Here is a 25,545-nt window from a genome sequence, read left to right on the forward strand (position 1 = left end):
ATGATGACCCCTGTCACGGGTCAGTTGTTTGGCCATCAGCCGACTGTTAAACTAGATAACATTGATTTAGAGGGCCTTGATTTAAAGCTGACAAATTGGGACGTTTTTTTCTGGAATTCATAATTCTCAGAAAACCTGTTGTCGAGCAGCTTTTTTTTCAGTTGGATGAACGGGAAGTTTTAGTTCCTGTCATTGTGTAATATGAATAATGTTGTTGTCAGCACTTTTATAATGTTAATCACTGAATGATGAACTGATGTTTTTATTAACCCAATACACTTTTAGTTATCCTGCAAGGTGCTTAAGTTGTTAAGTCAATATTCAAAAGTTGATCATCAGGACGTTGCCCCAGCACATTTGGGATTTTGTGGCTGGTGTCAGATGCAGCTGAGCCTGCAGGGTGCTCAACCTGAGGGTCCTGACCCTGATTTGGGACACAGCTTGTCAATCATCTCTTTTAGTTGCCATGGTGTGTTGACAGTTGGGTAATTCCCAGGGCCTGTGAAACAAACTAGCCCTGCAACACACACACGGACACACGCACACACGGACACACAGACACACACACAGACACACACACACACACACACACACACACACACACACACACACAAAGCTGCAAAAGAAAACATTGCTCACAAGCCGGATATTAGTGTCACTCTTAACCTCACCTATATTAGCTGCTCTCTGTTAATACCATATCATTTCCAACTGTATTAAGTACACAAATTCATTGTGGCTGTACACCTGAGACCTGAACGGTGAATTGGGACTTTTCTAGGAGAGCCTGTGTCAGATGGAGCTGATGGGACTTTTGCTGAACTGAGCCAAATGTGGGCTGAACGGGGCTGCGGTGGTGTGAAGGAACTTCAGCTCCCACAGTGTGTTATTGAAGCCTGTGAGACCTGTCAGTCAAGGCAACCCTGCCCCCAGACACAGACTTAAGAAGATGAAAAGTTCTCAATAGAAAAATGATTCTGAAAAGGGATACCCGGGCACATGTTAGGAAAAAGTAAAATAAGCTTTGGGGAACTTAAGGGGAACACTCAGGGTTTTGTTTTTCATTGACTTCATAGTTTTGTTTTTGCCAGCAGCTATTGGTCAACAGTGTGGACTGGAGCATACGACCCTTCGTACTCTTGATTGTCAGTGCCTACAGGGGAGACGGGAGCAGACAGAACTGTGTGAGGGAAGGAGAGAGATGTGGAGAGCTGACAGTGATTGATGGTTACTGCCTGTGAGTCTTTGAGGCGTGGGAAAAAAAAGGGTCTCTCCAAGGCTTTGCTCAGCGGCAGAAGCTGCCAAACATCATCTTTTAACTATTTTAATGATTCCCTCAGGTCTGTCACAGCATTTGTTTGAGTGTTGACTGAAGTTATGAGGTGAATCAAGCTTGTGTATTAGCCCGCATAATGGATTTACACAAGCTCGTGCCAAATCTCCACTTATTCAACAATTCGCACAGCGGTGACTAAACGTTGTCATCTCCAGCTACTTATTCCGCTGCCGCACAGTCAGCCGTGAGGGTGTTTGTGTTTCTCTGGTAACACACGTAAGCAAGGAAGGAAGCCTTTATTTTTGCAGGTGAAGACTTTCATGCTTTACAAGGAATGAAATCAAAACAGCAGGAGAATAACAACGGCTGGAGGGAGAACCACAAACGACAGGGAAATAATTGCAGTGAAGTGTGAGGATAGAACTGATTGTAAGCAGGAGAAGAAAATAAGAAACACAAAAACTGACATCGAAACATCACTCGATCCATTCACTTCTCAGTTGTTTCCGTTTTACATGATCTCACCTTTTTGTAGGATAAATGGATTCAGTCTTGCTGGATTTGGGAGCTCAGTTTCAGTGTGTGATATCTGCTATCATAGTAATTATGTAGCATGAAATCAATTAAAAATGAAGGCCCAGTGTTTCTTGCCGAGGAGCACAGTGTTGCTGGAGAACAGGTATTTTATCTCCACTACCCTGCAGGTTATTGTGTCGTACGGACTCAATGTACCGACGGTTAACTCTCGCCATTGTCTCCCGCTCTGTTTTACGGTCCCCCGGGTAACGTCTCTCTCGCTCTGCAGGTGCGCGTCTACGATTGTTTTGCAGGAAGTTGAGAAATAGCCATTAGCCATTCATGAGATGTGCTGGAAAAACATGAAACCATCTCCTGGCTGTCATATTACTCTCGGCAGCTGATTTACGAGCGGTCTCGAACCACGCATGCATGCACGCACAGGCGCATACACACATCCGCAGTGTTTTTCTACAGTGTCAAGTTGACGATTTGAGGTAAAGATGTGCTGTAGCAGTGTCAGATTAGCGTGTCACTCGTGTGAAGACACGCACAGCACCAATAGTTTACGGACAGCAGTTACAAGAAGTTACCAAATTGAAACAGACAGCTTCTTATAGGCCCATTGCAATTTCTACCCTCTACTCTCCGGGCCTAAATATAGCACGGGGGAGTTAGGAGGGCTTCTTGTACCCCTCTTTATCTGTCTCCACCTTCCATTACTTCCCCATGTAACTGTATTCTCCAATGCAGTGTATTTTTCTTCTTCACCAGCTCCTGGTTTTGTCTTCTGCTGCCGTGATCCTAAAGACTTGCGAACATTGTTAGCTTTCCAGTAGTCAAACCAAGAAGTGCTCACAGGACGGGTTTATTTTTGTATCCAAAAGCAAACAGTTTTTAGGTGAATGAAGTAGGATTTATATTCCTGGAAACTGGCAAGGAAACTTTCCGTATTTGAAGTCGACTCTCCATTATGCTCAAGTGTGAATGCGTCGAACAAAATCTGGAACGCGAGCCCACACCAGCCCGACGGTACCCAAGGAGCGAAACCCCACGTTAGTTGGTCGCTCCTCGCATAAAAAGAAAACAAATATCGAAAATTAGTCTTAAACAAATGTTTCTCACAACCTGGGTAATTAAAGCGGAGAGGAGCTTGGTGTTATTTGAGCCGCGAGCGAGCAATAATCTTACTGTTAGCCTTTCATCATTGGCTGACATCGGGGCCATTCCGGCTCCAGCGTAGCTCCAGTTGCCAAGCACTGAGTGGCGTCATTCATAAGCGGCCTGTCAGCTTGTTGTCAGAGCAAAGTCCTCCACCATTATTGTGCTCTCGGCAGTCGCTTCGCCTCGCTTTTCTCTCTGCCTCTCTCGCCATTTCTGTCTAATACTTTTGATTTGGAGCTTAACACTGTATAAGTCTTATTACAATGGCCTGTGTGTGTGTGTGATTTGTGAAAAGGGGGTATTCTATCATTCTGTCCTCTCACCCCTCTCTTTTCTCTGTGATTGGCATGTGGTAAGTCACAAGCGTCTTCCAGGTGAAGACAGAAGCACTTTGTTCCTGCGTGTTGGTTGTCTGCTCTCAGCTGGGCTCCTGCCAATCTAAACGCTCCACTCACACTTAGGGATCCTGCATGTCGGTTTTTCGATGAGTTTGAGGTTTGGATGTCCAGGTGCTGGGATGAACATACTTCTGTGTTTATTTGGGTCGATGGAATAGGTTGGAGATTCTCGTACTGCCGGTCAAAAGTCATTGCGGCCTTTGCTTGACTCCGTTGCCCTCTTCACCTCTGGCTTTGGAGCGTATGTGTGCGTGCAAGCTTATGTTTCTGTCGTATCTCCCATCGGCCTTGATTGGTTCCAAGTGCGGTCAGAAGTAAAACAGATTCAGCGCTGTGCAGAGTCGAGGGAGGAGATAAATACATGAAAGAGAAAAGAGAGGAAACTGACAAAAGAGGAGGAGGAGCAGTAGAGAATGATGAATCATCCAATATCTGAAATCTTTGGCTTCCATTTGTGTGTGGAGAACAAAACATTGGTCACACACACAGGACAACTCCCTTTATCCGTTCAGACTCCTGTAGATGAACTGACACAGGGTGGCACACTGGGAGGTCCCCTGGTATCTGAGTGTCATGGCAGGTACACACAATTCTGTATCTGTAATCAAGACACTCAAACTGCATCCTGTTGTTGCTCTGATCACTTCCTCCACTCCACGCCGCACGCTAAGATGTCTTTCCACCCAGACTGATGGACTCTGGATGTATTTGATGGTATATGCCGGAGCCCCATCAATACTTTAAGCCACGAGGCAGTTATCACTAAGCCGCTTTACAGAGGCCTGCAGGCTTCTGCACCGTCTGCAGCTGGAGACTAAATGGGTCTGTGCCGTTTCTGACAAGGTCAAGTCCCAACATCTATTTACAGACATGGGTAATAGCAGCTTTTCACACCTGGTTATGAATCTGGCGCCTGGACAGAGACCCAATTTAGAGTCAGATGCTGCTTGATTGTAATCTGTTGCCTGAGCGCTCTTTGAAGTGCCTTTATGCCCTTTTTGACGTTAATGAATACAGTTAGTTTGTGTCTCTCTTTTAGTTCTTCTCTTTACATTGGATTGAATTCCCTTGCATCTAAACAGCTGTTCCAGATGTCCTTTCTGCCAGCTTTTACAAATGTCACTGTTCAGGGCTTCACACACACGCGCGCACACACACACACACTTTTGCTCAGGTATGTTTGCGGATGACCGTGTAAAGTATGTTCATAAGGCTAATGCAGATGTTGTGCCTGTTTGGAGCATGAGTACAGTATAGAGTAACAGTAGCTCACTTCCTCCCATGCTGGTCCCACCTCTATAAGGTTTCAGCAGGAATTTGAGAACGCTCTCCCTGGGGTTTGGATGACAGTTCAGACTCACGCTACTTCACACACCTCCACCTTTCTCGTGTGAAAGGGCTCCTCTCTCCGGTGTGACATTACAGCTGATTGACTTCCTCTTTACTCTCTTTCCTCCTTAATCACCCGCCGGAAATGATACATGTACAATTATTAGTTAGTGCTCGGAAAGTTATTTTTACTGTCTCGGGAACGCCACTGGCTAAAGTGCAGTTCACTTGCTGGGTCATAGGGGGTGCTGTCAGCTGATTGGAGGACATAGATGATGCAGTAATCCATCAAGCATACTTCAAAGGTAATAGAATCTGTCATTGAATAGAACATTTTCAAGTAAACGAGTAGTAAACAGAGCGAAATGTCGTCTTTAACAGTGCACATCTTTTGCGAATACACTGATACGTGATGATTGATAAGTTCTGAGACTTGAGACGTGAGAAATCCTTTTTGCGTGTGGAAGTACAACGTACAACTCCTTGTGTATGTTTGCACATCAATGTCATTGGAAGGACAAATTCAACAGGCACACAATGTCGCTTTACAAGAGCGACAAACAATGCACGCAATGGCACCTTAGATGTCCCCACCGCCAATGTCGCCTCCTGTGTGTTTTACAGTAACTGCCTCCCCATTGGCTGTGACTTACGCTTTGCCTCGGATGACAGCATTAGAACAGCTGCAAAGAAAACAACTCGTAACTATACGAACCAAAATCTAATTAAATATGATGGCTGGAACTTTTTCCGTGCAGCCTCAGCAAAGCAGAGAGATTGACAGCAAAGTGACGCCCCGTAATTGTTTCATTTCTGTTTAATATTGTTTTGTCTTTGATGCTGCGTCGCCACAAGCATCGCATACATTTGGATAATGAAAATAAATCTACTACTTGTTTTCATGTGTTTTATAGGCGCTTAGCAGCTTAGGCTTTGCTTTTGAAGTGAACTCCTCATGTGTTTCTTCTTCAGTGTTTGGCAGCTGGAAATAGAGCTTGTTGCACTTTGCTATTTGGAGGAATATGTTTTGGATGTTATGTTTTACACGTAGAGAAGCGTTAGCAGGAGGAAGAAGAAGGTTTGCCATGTTTAGTTTAGTTGAGTTGATGATGTGATTCTTGTTATGGTTAACGGTTTGTTGTAGCGTTTGTTGTAAACGCATCGATACGTTTGTTTTTTAAGTCCATTACTTCCACGAACAGGATTAAGTCTTTGAGTCTTTTCTTGGTTAATGTCAGGTTTCTGTGGGTGCACCTGTAATAACAGTGAATCATTAGAGAGTGCAGGAGCTTTCTCTCGCTCGAGTCAAAGTTCAGTGACAGTAAAAACAGAAACATACGTCACCGATTATTTACATAAAATTGCTTAAAACAACACACGGTAATGGAATGCATCACTTCAAACATCGCTTACTGACACAGCCCTGCTCTCTGCCCTCACAGCGTCGCATCCTGCCCGTGCTTTCTCACCACCGTGCTGAAATAAAGTTACAAGCTTTTACATTTTACTGCTTCCTTTACAGACTTCATGAAACTGTTCTGTATCTTTATATATTTGGTTGGTTTTAGGACAGAATAACCTTTTTAAATGTCCACAGTCTCCCAGTGAAGGCAATCCTGCATTCCTCCCACCCTCCCTCCTCCCCTCCCCTCCCTCCCTCTAGCGCCTTCTCTGTCCTCACCTGTCCCGCTGTCCTGTAATCGCTGACAGACATGGGTGTGTTTGGTAGCCGACTGCGTTATCTGTTTACAAGCCAGTGTTTGTTCAGCGTCCGATCGAGTTACACAGCAAACCATGACACGGTCACGTTTGTGCACAACGCACACACCCACACACACCCAGCCCTGCAGTAGTCTGCTTTAGACTGTCAGCAAATCCTCCAGCAGTTGCGGTCAAATCATTGTTCCCTAGTTTTTTTGGCCTGTGTATCTTTCATTTCCATTCCTTTCCTTCCCCTCCCTCCTCTCCTCTTCCCCCCCTGGTTCTTATTTGGGAGAGGGCTTTTACTAGAAATGCAGCTCTGATAAATGGATGGTTAGGTGGCGGTTGAGAAGTGTGAGGAACATGTTAGGAGGATCCTTATCTACAGCGAATCACTCTAATGAGAAAGTTGTGTTAGAGGGAAAGACCTTTGAAGAGCCGACAGCTCACCCGGGCCAAACTAAACACTCTGTCTCTCTCTGCTCCTCCCCCCTCCTCCTCGCCGCTTCTATCTGTCAATCTTTCCCTGTCGCCCCGTGTTTGTCTTGCTCTGCCGCCTGTCAATCACACCTCTTGGCACGCTCCTCTCAGGCCCACTTTATCTCTTTCTCAGGCGAACTCATGCCAATGGAGCGGCAAAGAAAATGGAACAGTAAATGCCAATAAAAGTACAGCGAGGGGAGAGATGGTGTCAGCAGGAGGCGCTTATGTTTAGTCTGCTGAAAAGAGCTGAATGACAACTTAATGAGTCGACATTATATGGATTAAACTGGGAGCAAAGTATGGATCAGAGCATCGCAACCGCAAGAAGGCAGCGGCAATAACACATTAAGACGCAACGGAACATTTAGTTTTTCGATTTTTTGGAGTGTGTGTGTGTGTGTGTGTGTGTGTGTGTGTGTGTGTGTGTGTGTGTGTGTGTGTGTGTGTGTGTGTGTGTGCCTGCCTGTGTGCTTTTTTTGCCTTATGCAACAAATTAATAAAGTGAAATAATGTTTGGTAATTTCTGTAATGAACCATTCCTGGCATTTATTCTGTCTCTCTCTCTCTTTGTGTGTGTGTGTGTGTGTGTGTGTGAATGTGTGTGTGTGTGTGTGTGTGTGTGTGTGTGTGTGTGTGTGTTTGTTTGTGTGTGTGTGTTTGTAGCACGATTTGTCCTCCGGCGCTCTGAAAGCAGCACTGGATGGGGTGGTACAGGAGTGTGTGAGTTTTGTGGGGGTGGACATCAACATCTGCTCTGAGATCCTGATGAGGTAACAGACGCACACACACATACACCACACACACCACACACTCATATGTACAGTATACTGTTAAGCAGGGATAAAGTAGGGTCCAGACCTCTGACATACTTTCCCCCAGCAGTCGCAACATGGCAAAACTTCATTCACACTTTGCGCACACACACACACACACACACACACACACACACGGTTAATATTCAGTCTGCCAGCTTTCTGTTTAGACTAACGCTTCACACCCCGGCCTCCCTTATTGGGCCTACTGGAACCAACCGAGGGGGATTAGGCAAAGTAGACGGACAGACACACACACACACACACACACACACACACACACACACACACACACACACACACATGCAGTTTTCTCATGCACAAACATCTTCAAACCTACGTAAAATGTTAAACACCCACACACACACAGAGAAATGAGCTGACGTTGGCGGCAGGGGAGGCATCAGGTCATCTGTTTACCTGTCTGCTCTGCAAGTAAAGCTTTTTCCATTTCTGTGAGGATTAAGGCCTCACACACACACACTAACACACACACACACACACACACACACACAGGCAGACGTGTCGATGACTGAGGTATTATGTGGAGTGTTGACATAGCAGTGTGTTTTAGAATGAGTGAGTCACTGTGGACGTTAACGGCGAGCAGAGCTAATTGAGTTTCACATCACCTCTCTGCGGCGCTCTGCCAAAAAACGCTCTGTGTGCGCGCTCGCTCCACACCGCCTCCCCTCTCTCCTCTCCCCTCCCCGCTCCCCACCTCGTCACAACCAGCTCTGTTTGTTTGCACCTTAAGTGATTAAATGTTACAGTGTGTTTTTCTTTCAATGTAATATTAACCAGAAACGATTTCAATGTTCCGTTCCAAACTGGAATGGAAGAATGGAAGTTTCATTTTGTCTATAATTTGAAAGGAACACAGTTTGTTTGGTCTCTCAGGCATGTAGCGGGTCTGAATGCAGGCAGGGCTCGCAGCATCGCCGAGTGGAGGGAGCAGAACGGCACCTTCATCAACCGGGAGCAGCTCAAACAGGTCAAAGGCATGGGGCCCAAGAGCTACCAGCAGTGTGCCGGCTTCATCAGGATCAACCCGCAAAACCTGGACAGGTGCTCACTGAGATACAGCAGCCGTACATGATCGATGTTGTTGTTGAAGTTGTGATTGGATGGAGAGGCTCCTCTATTGTTCTGTGATTCTAAAGTGTCTTTGTTTTGGTGTTTAAACAGTGCCAGGTCCTCTCTTCACACCACACCAGCACTGCCAGTGAAAGCAGAAGCTAAGAAGAGCAAAGCAAAGACTGGAGGCACAAAATCAGCTTCACTTAATCCCCTGGACCAAACCTGTATACACCCCGAGTCCTACCATGTGGCACAGAGGTACATGAGAGCACACTCACACACACACACGCACGCACACACACACGCACACGCACACACACACACACACACACACACACACACACACACACACACACACACACACACACACACACACACACACACACACACACACACACACACACACACACACACACACACACACACACACAGAGTCTACCCTACTGACCAGAGTATGTTTGAGCTGAGATGAAGCTGATCTTGACACTGTCTCATATGGGGCTGGTTACAGTGGTGGAGGGATTCTGATTTGATTTACTCACACGGGATACAAAAGAAGACGCGATGGCTCCCTCTGAGTGTGTGTGTGTGTGTGTGTGTGTGTGTGTGTGTGTGTGTGTGTGTGTGTGTGTGTGTGTGTGTGTGTGTGTGTATGGGGGGGAGGGGGGTGTAGCTCTATGTAAGAGTGTGTGTCCTTGTGTGAGAAATGATTGTTAGCACTGCTAATGCTGATATGAAAAGCACATTGAAAATCTGCGCAGGATTTGTATGTCCTTGTGTGTGTGTGTGTGTGTGTGTGTGTGTGTGTGTGTGTGTGTGTGTGTGTGTGTGTGTGTGTGTGTGTGTGTGTGTGTGTGTGTGTGTGTGTGTGTGTGTGTGTGAGTGAGTGAGTGGGGCCTCTCCTGCAGCTGCAGTCACTCAACTGTGTTTAGTCTACATAAGTTCTGACACTAGTGGCTCTAAGCATCGCTCCCCTCATGTTGATGCGCCTTTAATGGCCTCGGTGCGTGTTTGTGTACGTGTGTGTGTGTGTGCCTGTGTGTGTGTGGATGAATATTTGTGTGCATGTGTGAAGACAGATTGACACATATTATATGAAATTAATTGTGTGTTATTGCGAGTCTCTCTTCCAACTGTGTAACTGTGTGTGTGTGTGTGTGTGTGTGTGTGTGTGTGTGTGTGTGTGTGTGTGTGTGTGTGTGTGTGTGTGTGTGTGTGTGTGTGTGTGTGTGTGTGTGTGTGTGTGTGTGTGTTCATTGTTGGTCACTTGTCAAAGAGTTGTTAGGGGCCAGAGGTTTAAAATGCTTCTTGAAATAAAAGAGGACAAATAATCACTCTCTCCCTCCTCTCCTCTCCTCTCCCCTCTCTCACTTTCAGTGTGTACGGATACGTGTACACTCTCTCGTACACACTCTCACAGTCGCTCACACACTGTCTCTCTCCCGTATCCACTCTCCTTGCTTGTCTTTCATTTTCTGCCCATTTATTCTCATTTTGGACTGAAGCAGGCGGGCAGCGTTCCCTCTCTTGTTCATTCATCCAGCTCTCTCCCTCTCCCTCTCTCTCCCTCTCTCTCTCTCTGTCTCTCTCTCTCTCTCTCTCTCTCTCTTTGCCTTCTCACTGGTGTTTGTTATCACAGCTCAGTCAGGTTCTCAAATGCTGCTGCGCTAATGGGACCCTCTTGAATGTCAGTCATCATTACGCACACCTGGCTGTGTGTCTGCGTGTGTGTGTGTGTTACTTCACTCAGTCAGTCACTTGGGTTTTTGTCTCTCTCTCCTGCAACTATAATATTTGAGTTTGAATGTGTGTATGGATGTGTGTCTGCAGATCCAGTGTGAGGCCTGGTTGAAGCTTGGCACGGGCGGTGAGCGCTGTGTAATCCTGGCCAAAATGGCGGATTAGAGAGGTCGCTGGCAAGGTCACACGCCACCCAAACTGGGATCCTTGCAGACAGTGTGATTGAGAGCTTCTGTGTGTTGTCATGTTTCCTGTTTGGAGAGTTTTAGAGCAGATTTAACACTTAGTTTAAGAACACACACTTGTGACATGTGATCTGACTTATCTGATTGATCACACAAGCCAATCACAGTTCCATCAGTTCCATATCTTGACCTTGTCGGCGTATTCCACATCTGGATGAAAGCTCCTAATCTAAGGAGTGAGATAGAAACGGTGAAACGCCTCGCTGCTCCTCTCCACTACAGCAGACGAGGACAGGGGCGCTGGAGGAGGACGGTGAAGGAATTCCTACATAAGTGGCACATCTGATACCAGCTGTGTGTGTGGGGGGGGCGTGTGTGTGTGTCAGTGTGTGTGCGCGGGCTCGGGCCTGCATGGTTTATAAGGAATATCATATTCATCACATTAAGGAAACCGAATCCTCCATTACTGCTCACAGCCCACACATCATCCCCCTTTAGGTAACCATATCACAACACACACATACCGCATAGAGACAGAGAGAGAGAGGTAACACACACGTTCATAAAGGCACAGACGCACACAAACCATGAATTCTCTTCTTTTATGAATAATATTTGTGCGATATGAAACAGTTAAAACAAATCTATGAAGAGTTTCCCTCTCATACGTGTGAGTCAGGGCCCAGAGTCCAGAGTGAGTGTGGCTCTAATACAAGACAGAGTGGGCTCTCCATGGCTGGGGGCCTGGATAAAATCTATAATTTAGCCCACCCAAACCCCCACACACACACACCCGCACACACACACCCGCACACGCACCGTAGTATTGGTAGTAATTATGCGAGTATGAACCCAACGGTGGTGGAGGCCCCTCGACCCCTGGTACCCCTTAAATACTAACATACACCAATGGAAAAATGAGATGGGCAACACATTCTCTCACTCTTAACACACACACACACACACACACACACACCTGAAAGTAGGCCCAACCACCCACCAACATACTGTAAAGTCCAGAGCCTGATATGTTGGCTGCTCATAAATCAACCCTCTCCTCTCTCCTCTGTCCTCTCTCCTCTCTCCTCTCCTCTCCACTTACAGCTGTCTTAAACATAGTTTGTACACAAGCCGTGTCCACTTACATCCGCACTGTCCCTGCTACTGCCAAACAAGCATTTCTCAGCATCATTGTGTGTGTGTGTGTGTGTGTGTGTGTGTGTGTGTGTGTGTGTGTGTGTGTGTGTGTGTGTGTGTGTGTGTGTGTGTGTGTGTGTGTGTGTGTGTGTGTGTGTGTGTGTGTGTGTGTGTGTGTGTGTGTACACCTGTTCTGTCCATCACGGAGGGGGGGACAGCTGCGGAGTCTGTTTGGCGTCAGGCTGCCATGGAGCCACATCCATCATGGACGCTGCCCAGCTGGTCCACACATGCAGAGCAGCCAACACACATTCACATCCATCACCAGCTGTGCAGAGTGCCTAGATAATACATACATACATACATACGTTACACACACACGGACACACACTCCGAGCCCCTGTTTTTCCGCGGGCCTGCCTCTCGTAGCGTTTTGCCGCTCAGTGTGTTTAGAATGTAGGAAAGCTAATTAGTTTAGTTTGAACCTGAGTGCCTGTCTAGACTTTTAGGAGGTGGGACGTTAAAGTGAAGGAGGCGTCCAGGCCACGCTCCAACGCTCCACACAGGTAGAGTGGAGGCAGTTTCATGAGACGGGGTGTTAGGGCGTTAATAGCCCACTGTGGACTTACCTGATTTACTAGGGGGAAAGTGTGTGTGTGTGTGTGTGTGTGTGTGTGTGTGTGTGTGTGTGTGTGTGTGTGTGTGTGTGTGTGTGTGTGTGTGTGTGTGTGTGTGTGTGTGTGTGTGTGTGTGTGTGTTTATGAACAGAGGGCTCCGCCTCCTCACCTCCAGTCAGTGCGTAATTACTCTCACACCTCTCCCACCCGCCCTGATTACCCGCCGCTCCCACTCTCTTTACCCTCCTCATTTTGCCGTCCTCGTTCCCTCCCTCCTTCCCTCCTTCCTTCCCTCCTTCCTTCCCTCCCTCCCTCCCTCCCTCCCTCCTTCCTGCTCTTATGTGCCGGCTCTCATTTTTTACTTTCCCTCTTTGTCCACAGATGTCCTTCTCCTCTGCTCATGGTTCTTCCCAGTCTGTCATCACGTCCCCTCTCTGCCTCCCTCCAGTCCTCCCACCTTCTCTGTCCCCCCCTCTTGTAGCCCCAGGGCTCCTTTATTCACTCAGCTGGGGACCTGAGCGCCTGTGCTGTGTCTCAAATGGGACCACTGTTAAAACTCATTTAAAAACAAACGTGTACTCACTCACACACAATGCCTTCTTTGATCTGTATTTATCTTTTATCTCTGAGTTTCTTTTCCACATTACCCACTGAACTTGTATGTATTTCACTTGCTTCAGATTTCTTTCCCGGGTGGGTGCCACTGCCGAACAGATCGGGAGCGCGGGCTTGCGGCACAGCGTGGAGAGCAAGGTACAGACCAGCAGTGTGCAGGAGCTCGCCAGGACCATGGACACCACACCTGAGACCCTCCAGCTCATCATAGACGGACTCACACAACCACCGGGCTTTGACATACGACAAAGTAAGACACTTTAGATAGACGTATAGATAGATCCACACACACACACAAATATCTAAATAACTAACTAAATAACTAAATACTACAAAAACATGTCAATAATTCTACATTAGTATTTTAAATGTGTATCTGTCTGCTAAATTATACATAAACGGACAAATCTAAAGGTCAAATATGGATGATCATTACTGAGACACCTGACTGCTACATAAATAGCCTTAATATAATAATAATAAATTAATGTTAGGGATAAAAAAGAAGGTGTTCAGTTATCGACTCCAAAACAAGGAACAAATGTGCAAAACACTTCCTGGATGGTTGAGGATGAAACCTCCGCCGCGCCTTGTTTCCGTGCATTCTCTCCTCTTGTGGAAATGAAGAGTCACAGCGCGACTCGTTACAATTAAGGAACCGAGCGCCAAGGTTCATTCTCAGGTTGACCCTATTGGGTTGCAACGCACCACGCTCGGCCTCCGCGCCAGCGCTCAGCTGAGTAAACAGATGGGCCGAGGCTACCACATGAAATCAGTGCTGCGGGGAGGATAATTGGACCGGACTATTTCCTGGGGCACAAGTCTTCCTTGTTTGTGTTAATGCTACAGAGAGGGAAGCGATCTCTCAAAAAACAGAGCGAGATGGAAAAGGGGGCGGAACTGAAATGTGGCAGTATGCAGACACGTGTATTAGGTTACTGCTGTAAACATGATACATGTTCATCAGTTCTGAGATCCACCCACCCCACCCTAAACGCATCATTTCAACCTCTTTTCTGTCTCTCCTCTTAAAAAACCTCCTCCATGTGATCCATTCCTCCTCTCTGTCTTGGGTCTCACACTCTCTCCCTTCCTCTATCCACCTCCTCCACCTCCTCCTCTATCTTATTGGTATTCTCTCTGTCTCTGTCTCTCCACCAGACTTTGAGCAGGCAGACTTTAAGCAGGGTATAATGTCCATGGGAGATCTGAAGGTGGGTGCAGTGCTGACAGGTCGGGTGGACAACACCACTTTGTTTGGGGCCTTTGTAGACATCGGCGTGGGGCGTTCAGGCCTCATCCACAAGAGCAACATCACCCTGGACAAACTGCCCGTCAACCAGCGCCGCCGCAGCCTGGCACTGGGCCCCGGGGACCGGGTGGAGGTTCGTGTCCTAAATGTAGACACCCAGAGGGGACGGATCGGCCTGGATCTGATCAGGGTCCTCCAGTAGATTGACATTCATTCCCATAATTGAAATCCAAGAGCTGATGCTTAAGGGTTAAGGTTTAACTGTTTACCTGTTGTTCCAAACAGACTGTAGATGACACTAGCACATGTGCACCGGAGGAGTCAACATGTATTAAAAACATTCAAAATTGTAAAATGGCTTATCTGGCTTTACTGATGAGATTTTGTCATTAAAATGTGTCTTTTGGTTTACTACTTACTACTTACTCCTAATGCTTTCTGTTTAAAAAGCTTAAAGGCAGAAATGCTAACCCTAACCCTAACCCTAATATTGCAATTTGAATGTTATTTGATGCACATTGGAGGGGAGGTGAATGAAACGGGGGAGGCGTGGAGTGGGGAGGAAAGAAAGACAAAGGAAGTGCAGGGGGAGTGGGAAGAAGTAAAGAACAAGTTTTCCATCAAGACAACAGGAAAATATTAGAAGAGAACATGTAAGTTTGAGTGAGGAGCAGGGGAGGAGGGGGATGGGCAGAGGAGGAGAGGAGAGGAGGAGGCAGGAGGGATGCATCTCCCAGACTGCAGCAAAGCCTGGAGGCTCTTTCGGCATGGTCCCAGACACAATTATCCCAGGACATAGACTCTGTTAAACACGCACACACACACACACATGTTAATCAGCCACTTCAAAATTAATCCCAGACTCCCCGTCCGCATTACCTAATTTGTTTATGTTTATGAAACTGGAATAAATACAGAAATACATAAAATATGGTTGTGAGCTGGCCTGCGGTCCCCTGAGCTAAACCTTATCCTGAATGCAGAATACCTAATCACAGTGCCGCTGCTCAATGTCTCCCCTTGGGCCCAACGAATGGAATATATTCTAGACGCACACAACACACAAGTGATTTTCGATCAGGATTAATCAGAAGTGGCAGTTGGCTGTGATGATCTGAGTAAACTGCACACACACAAACACACAGACATGCTTCACATACATCCAATCTTTCCTCGGCTCTTCTTCTGCTCCATTATCTAATCAAGGTGTCTTTTTTTAAATCTGATGTTAACTTCTTTTGTCATTATGTTGTCATTTGTTCCTTGTTTTTATCTGTTGCCTGACGTATGAGAGAGTGTTTTAATGTCTCCACTGTTTCTGTTTTTTGGGAACACATGTATTCACTAAAATACACACAGCTTCCCCCAGAATCGTTCCTGCTTTTTCTATCTGATACCCCACCTTTAATTTTCCTCGCTCTCCCAAACGTGAGGCCACAGATGGGACAGGCAATCTGTCAGACGGCCGCCGCCGCCCCCTCGGAGTCTTTTTCAAACACTGACCAGTAATGAGCCTCTGATAAGACGCTGGGCGACGGCGGGAGCAGTTCTGCACTGCTCTGTGGTTCTCTGTGGTACTGGTTCCCAGTGGTTGTGTTGTGGTGGAGATTGAGCTCAGGTGTGGTTGGACATTTTTGGTGAAATGTGAAGAGAATTGATGGTAAGCAAAGGCTTTAAATGAATTTCACTCATTCGCTCCTCTGTTGCTTCACGAGTCACGGGTAGTTTCTTCTCTAGATTACAGAGGTAATGTATCCCAACTGGACACGCAGGATTAATTTCATCTTGTGTTTAGGATCAATCAGTTGGCAGAATCTTTGTTATCACGGTAACATCTAAACTCTGCCTCTAAACGAAGTCGTCGTGAGATTGAATAAACTCAAACTTAATGACTGTTACCTTTTAGATTATAAGACATTTTGTGGAGAACGTGTTTTTTTGGCATTGTATCAGATTTCATAGACTTTGTCCTGTAGTTGTTGAGTTTCTGAGCTCCAGACCAAAGTGAGCGACCGCACCATCTCCACCTCCAGCAGCCGGTGGAGTCACAGGCCGACCCACTCCAGCATGGAGCCTCAGGATCGTTGTATTTAGTTCCACTTCTTTGTTCTATTTTTAGAGTCGTGACATGAAACGGCATTTCACTTGAGTGCACAGAGTCAATGTAAAGCAGCCGCATGTCCCAACTGATTAAACAAACCCTGCATGGAAAATCGCTGAAAATGGCTCAATTTAAACAAAAACAATGCATTTTCTCAGAACATAAGAACGCCAGAAGTTCCATTGTTGCTTTGTTCGGGCACCTGAACGTGTAACTGAGCCAATTCTTTCCTTCCAGAGAATTCCAGAAAATAAGTGTCGGGTAACGGTGTGCTGACTGATATGAAAAGTCTCTAAGTGCTTTCTAAGTGTGGATTGTGTTCATGTTGACTTGTAACATCTGGTGTAGGACTCAAATGGGCTTTTCACTTTGCTAAATGCTCGCTGTTTTCGCACAATGTTTTCCTTTGTAACTTCCATGACTCGTGGCTCTGCAGAACAGGAATCTTTCTACCAACTCTACGTCTACCTCAGCTGTTCCCGACCCGTCTGTATGATTCTAACACATGTCAGGGGGAGTTTTGGCAAAGCAAAGGACCTGAAAAACCTTTTTTTGAGGGACCGTAGTGAATTCAACTTTAACCTCTTTTCAGTTTGGTCCATAAATTTCTCCCAATTTGATTTTTGCACATAGCTTGAGAAATTGGTAGATTTTGGGGAAAAACAGATGCGGTGCGAGAAGCAGGAGAGCGGAGGAGAGATGGATGAATGGAAGGAGAGAGAGAGAGACAGAGAGAGAGAGAGAGCAAGAGAGAGAGAGATGGAATGAGACAGGAAATGAAAGGCTTTCTCCGGTTTCACTCCCTGTGACCTCATCAGTGTGATCATGGGTTTTATGAGCTTTCTCCCTCGACGCCCACACACCACCCCACACGTGCCAGGACACACACACACACATTTCAAGTCATATATTTCATTTGCTGGCTTACAGACAAACATACAGTATGAGTTTCTGTCTCCTTTCCTTACATTCTCTCCATCAAGCTTTCACATACCTCATCACACACTCGGACACCCGGCAAAGCTGATACTGACACACAGACACACACACACACATACACACACAAAGAGACAGAGAAAGAGGAAGAGCTAGAATGAAAGCTTTGTGTGAGCAAATAGAGACATTTAACTAAGTAATTAATTAAATATTATCGTAAGCACAAAATCAAACAAACACAGCAGAATGGCCCTCCTAGCGCCAGTATACTCACACACACACACCTCAGCCACTGTTTTTAACGGCGGTGTTGCGTCACTCATAATTCCCACGGCCCGTCAGCTTCCTCGCTTATCTGCACTAAGCGGGTAAGACTGTGAATGTTTGCTTTAATCAGTTTTTAGAGCCACAGGATGAATCCAAGGATGGGGAGCGCGTGTGTGGCGGCGCTGAGGTAAGCGAGTGTGTCACCAGAAAAGTCCCTCCAGCAGTCCAATACAGTATTTGTGGAACCTTTCGACGGGAGAAAAGGTCTCTGCACAGCCAGAAGAGACGGCCACGCTGCGTCTGTCCTCCGTTTGTCTAAAATGGCCGTGCATTAGTGATTTAAACATACGTCTATGCTGTTCCCTCCATCCTGGGGACAGCGAGGCCAGAACTTCCTGTTCCCGGGTTGCAACCACGCTTGGTGGCTTGTTTTGACTGACAGCTGGATGTTTGGGTTAGGCCACCACCTCAGGGGGATTGGCTATATGCAAAAACCTTTACAGACAGACACACACACATTCAATAAATACCCCCGGCCAAAGATCTCTCACACACTCATTGACTTACATTGTCAAAACACATATAGACAAACATACACACACACACACACACACACACAGGATTCAGGGGCCATATCTCATATCCATATCTCATGTTCATCCTACAGGGAACCCAGTCGCAGACCACAGCAGCCTTTGTGTCAGGGGAGGAAGGAAATGAGAGCTTACAGGGAATTCTCCAACACTTAGAAACAGCCGAGCTATAGAATGTCCCAGAACCAACTTCTCCTCCCTGTCCTCGTCCTCCTGCTCCTGATGGTTAAGCTAGTTGACCAGCTGATAAGTAGTAATGGAAGGTGGCTTGTGTGTTTGTCAGTGTGTGTCTGGGTGATAATGCTTTGCCAGTAACATCATAAGCATTAGCACTTGAGGTCGGTGTGTCTGTAATTGTTAGCACAGCTGCTACTGTGCGAGGTGCCAAGTAACATCTCTGAAAGGTCTCTGCAGCGCCTGCGGGGCAAACAGGGTTTCGCTGGCTGTGGCAGTTGTTTGTTTAGCTGCGTGTTTCAGCGAGCCGTTAATATCGTGGGCCCTAGCAGCGCCGTCGGTAGCATTAGCACACGTGGGAGCAATTTCACGCCGGCAGATTAAATGTGGATTTGGACTGCTGAAGTGGCGTTTCCTGGACACGGGATTTAACCTGGAAGGTGTCACATAGATGATAAACCCCGGTTTACCATCAAAGGCAGCACAGGCGAGGATCATTAAGGTCTCACCAATAACAAGAAAGGGATTTTACATGCTGTGATCTAACCATGACCTGATCCAGCAGCTGAACATGACATGTTCATTACAAACGTATGACATCACAGTGAGTCGTTCAGTAGCATGTTACAGCTACACAGCAAAGTCCTCTTTAATACGCACAGATAAGCAGAACATGCACTCATGCCTTTTTGGCTCTCGCTAAAAAAATCACTCTGTTGCCATTTTTATCAAGCAGAGACAAAGTAGAATAAAATAACCGAGATATATTTTTGTGTTTTTATGATTATTACTCTCATAATCTCTGTGTTTGTACCTGCCCAGGGGCGGCGAAATGAGGCCGCCTGGTCTAATCTACGTCTCAACACCTGTGAGCTCCGTCCCTCTGTGTGGTGAGAAACGAACACTTGTGTCTTGTACAGATGAGGAGCCTTTTAGACACGCGGTGCCCGCCGTGCAGATACTCTGTGTAATATTCGGTGCCCGCAGCAGTTGGGAATGTTGCAAACCCCCGCCGATAGCAAAATTCAACACAGCGGGCAATGAGTCGACCTCCTACCGGACAGAAAACTAGAGAGGCATCAAGAGGAAAACAATATTCCAAAAAGAGTCCCCCATTTTGGACTCCTGTGTAATGGTGGAGAAACACAGATATAAAATTTATTTTTCCTCGGAGGGGAAAAAAACCCTGAAATAACACGGTGGAAGAAGCTCAGAGAGGCGAATGATGCAGATAGGTTTTCTTTTTTGTTCAAGCAAATATTGAAATGTATATCACACAGCTCGCCAGAGGAGGAACCAGATGAGACCGCTTTCAGAAGACTGAGTCTGATTGCTCTTTGTAAGTAAGAATCACCACGCTGACGTCTCCTGTTCCAGAATAATGCACACACACATACGGCCCGGGCGATTGGAATTCAACAGAATACGCAATATTACAAAACACAAATTAGGAATATAAATACTATTACTGGCGTTTTTTCAATATATCCACAACCGTAAACAATTCAATACACACAATTCAGTAAAGGACCGTATGATTTAAAAATATAAATACAAATGAGGTTTACCAGGCAGATAAGAAGGCTCAATGTGATGGCAAACATGATTATAAGACATGAGGACGTGTTAATGTGTTGGCAGTGTGTGTATGTATTTGTATGTCACGCTATCAGTAGCAGTAGCCGTTTTTATTGTCAGGGTTACGGCCTGGAGGAGGAAGAAGCTGCTTAGCTGGTGGGTGGTCCTGAAGTCTGTGCACATCTTCTCCTTCCCCCACAAACAAGGCTAGCGGGGCTCATAAACTGTCCTGTTCAGTGTAAAATCTTTATTTCTTAGAAGTTCTGTACGGAGAGTATTGGAAACTGGATCGGTGTAGTAAATGTCTTCTGTCAGGAACGCTCCTGGACAATGCTACCAAAGAAACATAACATGTGTGCAAACATGTGCTTATGACAGCTGATAGGACAGAAATATGATACGAGGAAATGAACGAAATGAGGGAATGACATCATGACCAGATCACTGACATCATCATCAAGCGCATTCATAGAACTACTTCTTCTGCTTTGTCATCTTCCTCTCAAAACTGGTTTGCTTTCATTTCAACATAAGTATTCAACTCTGAGACTGGTTGGTGATCTCTTGGACGCACACACACACATACACACACAAAAGTCTGATCTTTCGGCAGTTTAGTTTACTGTGAGTCTAAAAATATGTAAATTCAGTTTTTTGTTCTGTGTCTTTATTTTGAAGCTCTTGGGCCAATAAAAAAAAGGAAAAAGGAAAATAATGCCCACCCCACCCCCCCAACACACACACATACACACTCACTCACTCACTCACTCACATGTGGATCCCTTCCAATGAAACCTGAGAAGGTAATTAAACATAATGAAGATCTATGCAGAACCAAATAGCCTGTGAGGGTTGGAGAGAGAGAGAAAGAGAGAGAGGTGTAGGTTTAGGAATTGTCTAAGTGTGTGTGTGTGTGTGTGTGTGTCCAACTCACCTGCCTGTGGAAAAACCCAACGGTTCAGTCTGGTTTCCTGGGAATACACTTCCTCTCCACCGCTCCACCGCACGTCACCCAATCAATCGCTAACCTGATACCCGAGTCTCTCTGCGGGCCGGCCAATCAGGCGAGACACGGCCGATCACGTGATACTCCAGAGACAGTTGGCAGCCCATTTGTAATGAACAGTTAACTGTGTAACGATCTTTCCTCTCCACTGGAAACCACTGGAGTTTGTGTGCGTGTGTGTGTGTGTGTTGTGCGCGTCTGTAATCATCAGTCCACTCTTGCATTCTTCAAACTTGTTCAGACCTTACTTGACAGGTTACGGTGTGTGTTTGCATTATATAAGTGTGCATACGTGTGTGTGTTTAATATGCATGAGCCGTATCACATGGCATCTTGGCGCACTGCGCTCGTTTACAGTTTGCACAGAGACGATACTAAATTGTGAGGCAGGTTTATGTTGTTATTAAAAGTCTGTTTGTCTCTCCTTCCTGGTTTAAAACGGATCCTTGAACGGGGCATAACTCCGTGTGACATGCAAATCAATAACGGGCATGTTGGCTGTTGCTCAAGACAAAACCACAGAGACTAATCTTTCTTTCCACAATTGCTGCATCGTCACCAGTGCTCTGTTGTTTCATCATTTCCAAAGCAAACAGGCGGGTTACAGATCCGATGGTAATGGTTTTCTAATGGCAACCGGCGATGGTTCGCAGCGCAGTTGAGATGGTTTGAGAGTAGCAAAGAAGGGAAAGAGAGAGAGCAATAGCTGAGAGATGAGTGTGTGGAGTGGAGAACGGAGCGTCTCAAAACAGCCTGGGAGTCCCAAGGTGTAAATCAAAGTACGGTCAATGTTTGTGGCTGAGGACAACAACATGGCAGCCAACAGCTCATTGTGCACATTTCCAACGTTTCAGCCCAGACTCCTCTGGCTCGCACAGAGAGGGAACGTTTCAGACAAGTATCAACTGACTCTCCTCAGACGTGAAAGCGATTGTTTGGACAGGCATTGGTTTCTTTTTTAGCGAGCATGTGCGAGTGCGTGGGGGGAAATAGATTTTCTCGCCCCGCCGGTATTTATGATGAGCACATAAAGAGGCGAGAGGACAATGAAGGAGAGGCAGCTGAAGTCATCACACTCCATCTCCTGAGCCTCATTGTGTGTTGCTGGCTGCTTCACCCAGAGCCAAGTGGCGGCGAAGAGGTGTGTGTCTGTGTGTGCGTTTGTGTGGTATTGCTGATGGAGAACAGCTTAGCCAGGCGAGCACCGGCTGCCAAAACTCCTGCTCACACACTGCAACAGGAACCATCATTATTAATACTTTAGTGCGAGGCCATCCTGATGTGGGGCCAAATCAGACCCACAGCTAAACATAAATCTATCCCAGAAGCCTCTGCTTCTGTCTGGCCAGCTGGCAGACGGTGTCAGGAGGCGCTGGAATGGAGAGAGAAAGAAGGAAGAATTCAACCATCCAGCGGATTGCCAATGTTGCTCTCCCATCGTTCTCTTTCGGCTCTGTCCCTCTCGCACTGTGTGTGTGTGTGTGTGTGTGTGTGTGTGTGTGTGTGTGTGTGTGTGTGTGTGTTTTATGGGTGGTGATACCCTTATTTAGAGCGACACGTAATGACACATCAATCAGGAGTTCAGTGTCTTGCACGAGGACACGTTGATCTTGCGGTGGCCGGTTGTTGCTTGTAAACAAACGCGCGCTGGTTTGTGTCATGGATCCCTGAGGTTACCATGATGGCTGCTGCTCAGCTTTTTATGTGTGTTGAAGTGGTCATTGTAGTTGTGTCTATAGGTGAAACAACAGGATATACTGCTTGTAATTGCTTGTAAAAGACTTTTGGGCTGTTATTCACATGCAGACGTGGCCAAAAATGTTGGCACCCTTCATTAAAAACAACATAAAACCGAACTTTTTCCTAAATGAATTGAAACTGACCAAAGAAATACAGCTGAGGCTTTGCTTTAGATTTTCGATTGAAATGAAAACGTCAATCGACAAAATTATTGCAGAGATAAATAATTAAATGTTGCAATATTTCACACAGACTATTTTCTTTCTCTCTTGATCATCACAGGCGTCTTCAGGCTTATAATCTTTATTTATATATATCCAAACTAATAATGTCCAGTTCATTTTTCGTTGAGCCGTAGTGCAAAGTTCACCTGCGTTAACCATGGATTTGCTAAATAAAGGTACGCCAAGTGTTTGCATATGAACCCTTGTTTCATATGCAAACACAGGCAGAACAGGAATGAGACACCAGGTTGAGACACCAGGCTGAGACCTACAGCATGCTGCCGTTAGACCTAAAGACTTATTTTCACAGCGAAAAGAAACCTTGGGACTCAAGAGAAAGTACATCAGTGAGAGTAAATGTGTTGCCATGTGAGTTATTCCTCTGCAGCGCCACATAAATGAGTCCGTTAAGGATAGAACCCGTCGCTGTAAAACATCAAATGTCTCCAGCAAGAAACGAAACAAAATGATTAAAAAAAACACAGCGTTGAGCGGTTGGTGGAAATTAAAACATCATTCAACACCTTCTGGAATGGAGAAATATGCATGCGCGTGAGTGTGTGTGTGTCTGCATGTGTGTGTGGGAGTGTGTGTGCATGCTCTCTGCTTTCCAGGTGTAGTTATAGGAACTCAGTATCCTGGAACGAGGTAATGCACTTCTCTAACTTACAAACTTGCAGTGCCGGGGGCAAAACAGCATTAACGCACACACACACACACACACACGCACGCACAAGTCAACGCACACACACACACATTTTTGCAAGCTAATTATGATGATGGTGTTGGAGTCACAGTGAGCTCAAACTTGGCTTGTGTGCGTCATGATGGATGGTGTGCTCAGTATTCTGGTAGTGGAGTTCATAATATTTACCCAGATACCACAGGAAATGAACCAGTCCAAGCAGAGCCGTGTCAATTTACACATTTTTCACCTCTTTTTTTTTACTTTTTTGAATTGAAGCGCCCCGTCTCTCTCTCGGCTTTCTCTCCCCCTGCAGCCGGTCCTCCGCTCTCCCTCCCTCTCCCCTCCTCGCTCGTCCATTGCACCAGGAAATTGATTTACAAAAGCATACGTCAATGTGTGTCTAATTCAATTGTGTTGTGGTGTGTAGCTATATGAAGTGTGTGTGTATATAAACGCCTAGTGGACGTTCTGATAGTTGTTTGCATGTAAACGTTGTGACTGTGTGACATCTGTGCTGCATTCTGCGTCGACTCAAAGAGCAAAAAAGTAACCCGAAGAAATGAGACGAAACTGAGACGACGTAATCAGATTATGTTCTTAAATAAATCAGATTAAGCTGGCTGAAATGTTTTAACACGTCAGTCGCTCAGTTTACAATGAAGGAATAACGAGCGGACGTGCAGACAGATTGAGTGACAGGCGGGAGGTCGGTGGAGGTATGAAGGGTGGGAGGGAGGGGGGGGGGGGGGGGGGCAGGACTGTTGCCATGGCCCCCCGGAGGCTGGGAGATTTTTTACACTGCCTCTCTCCTTCACCTGGGAAAGGAAGTGTCACTGTAACATAAACCCCCAACACCACCTCAGGCTCCACACACACAAACACACACACAGCCGTATGAAGACACACACAATTTGTCGCTGTGTTGCTGGACAGGCTTGTTTTCTTCAGGTTTACTTTTCTGAGAGAGAGAGAGAGAGATTTGGTCATTTGTCTGTGTGTGTGCGTGTGCGTGGGAGTGGTGTGTGTGCAGAGAGGAGATGATTGAGGAGGTGGCTGGGAGGTTTAGATGGAAACCTGAGCTGTGCAGACCTCACCTGGAGGCGGGGCCGGCTGCCTCTGGGCCATGAGCTGTCACTCAGGTGCAGGAGCCACGGCGTCGTTCCCAGGACCTTTTAGCTCAGGTGAGAGCGGAGAAGAGGAGGGACACACACATACACACACACAAACATTTACATACAGATGAAACCCATCGTTACATCCCATGTCAGCTCGGTTTGTATTTTGGTCAGTGTGATGCAGAGTTTGTCACATTCCTACCTGGCCACCTGCACGTTCACACCCTTTAACATGTAATGAACCTATGACCCCCTGCGGTGAGAGGCATTATGGGTATTAATGCTTTATGCTGGCAGCATAGAGCGGAAACGGACTAAGCTTTGCGTGAAATTTCATATAAAATGCGTTTAGTGTGAAGAGAACATTTGGTACCAGTAAGTCAAACAAGTTCATGTGTCGATGCGCTGGTGTACTCCTGTGTGTGTGTGTGTGTGTGTGTGTGTATCTCTGTGTGTGTGTGTGTTGTTGTGTGTGGGGATTCCCAGAACTGTGTTGACAGTCTCATTTTTCCGTGGTTATCCTGAGGTGGATAGCGATCACATTACCCTGGCCTGAGCTGTTTCTGTGTATCTGCATGTATTCACGTGTATGTGTGTGTATGTGTGTGTGTTCTTTGATAGCTTTACATTTTCCATACTGTAGTGTGTGTAGGGACAAGACACACATATTCTCTTTCACAGTTTTTGAACACTGTTTGCCTGTTTGCCTGCCCAAGAGAGAGAGTGTGTGTGTGTGTGTGGGTGGGTGTGTGTTACTTACCGTTCCTATACAGTATTTTATTTGGGGTCCGGTTACGGCGGTCCTCTGCCTCACACTC

General features: G+C 46.3%; 1 protein-coding gene across 1 annotated transcript in view; it reads left to right on the forward strand.

Annotated features, from left to right (window-relative positions):
• Positions 1–15,627, forward strand: part of srbd1 (S1 RNA binding domain 1) — a 38,234-nt gene extending 22,607 nt beyond the window's left edge. Inside the window, exons 17-21 of the mRNA XM_076160250.1 lie at positions 7,531–7,637; positions 8,580–8,747; positions 8,868–9,017; positions 13,119–13,303; positions 14,215–15,627. Coding sequence (XP_076016365.1) covers positions 7,531–7,637; positions 8,580–8,747; positions 8,868–9,017; positions 13,119–13,303; positions 14,215–14,507 — 903 coding nt within the window. The 3' untranslated portion in view covers positions 14,508–15,627. The remainder of the gene's footprint in view (positions 1–7,530; positions 7,638–8,579; positions 8,748–8,867; positions 9,018–13,118; positions 13,304–14,214) is intronic.
• Positions 15,628–25,545: the final 9,918 nt, after the last annotated feature.

This window comes from Genypterus blacodes, unplaced genomic scaffold (assembly GCF_046128005.1).
Source record: "Genypterus blacodes isolate CSIRO-AG114 ecotype Tasmania unplaced genomic scaffold, CSIRO-AGI_Gbla_v1 ptg000105l_1, whole genome shotgun sequence".
In the NCBI taxonomy this organism is placed as follows: Eukaryota; Metazoa; Chordata; class Actinopteri; order Ophidiiformes; family Ophidiidae; genus Genypterus; species Genypterus blacodes.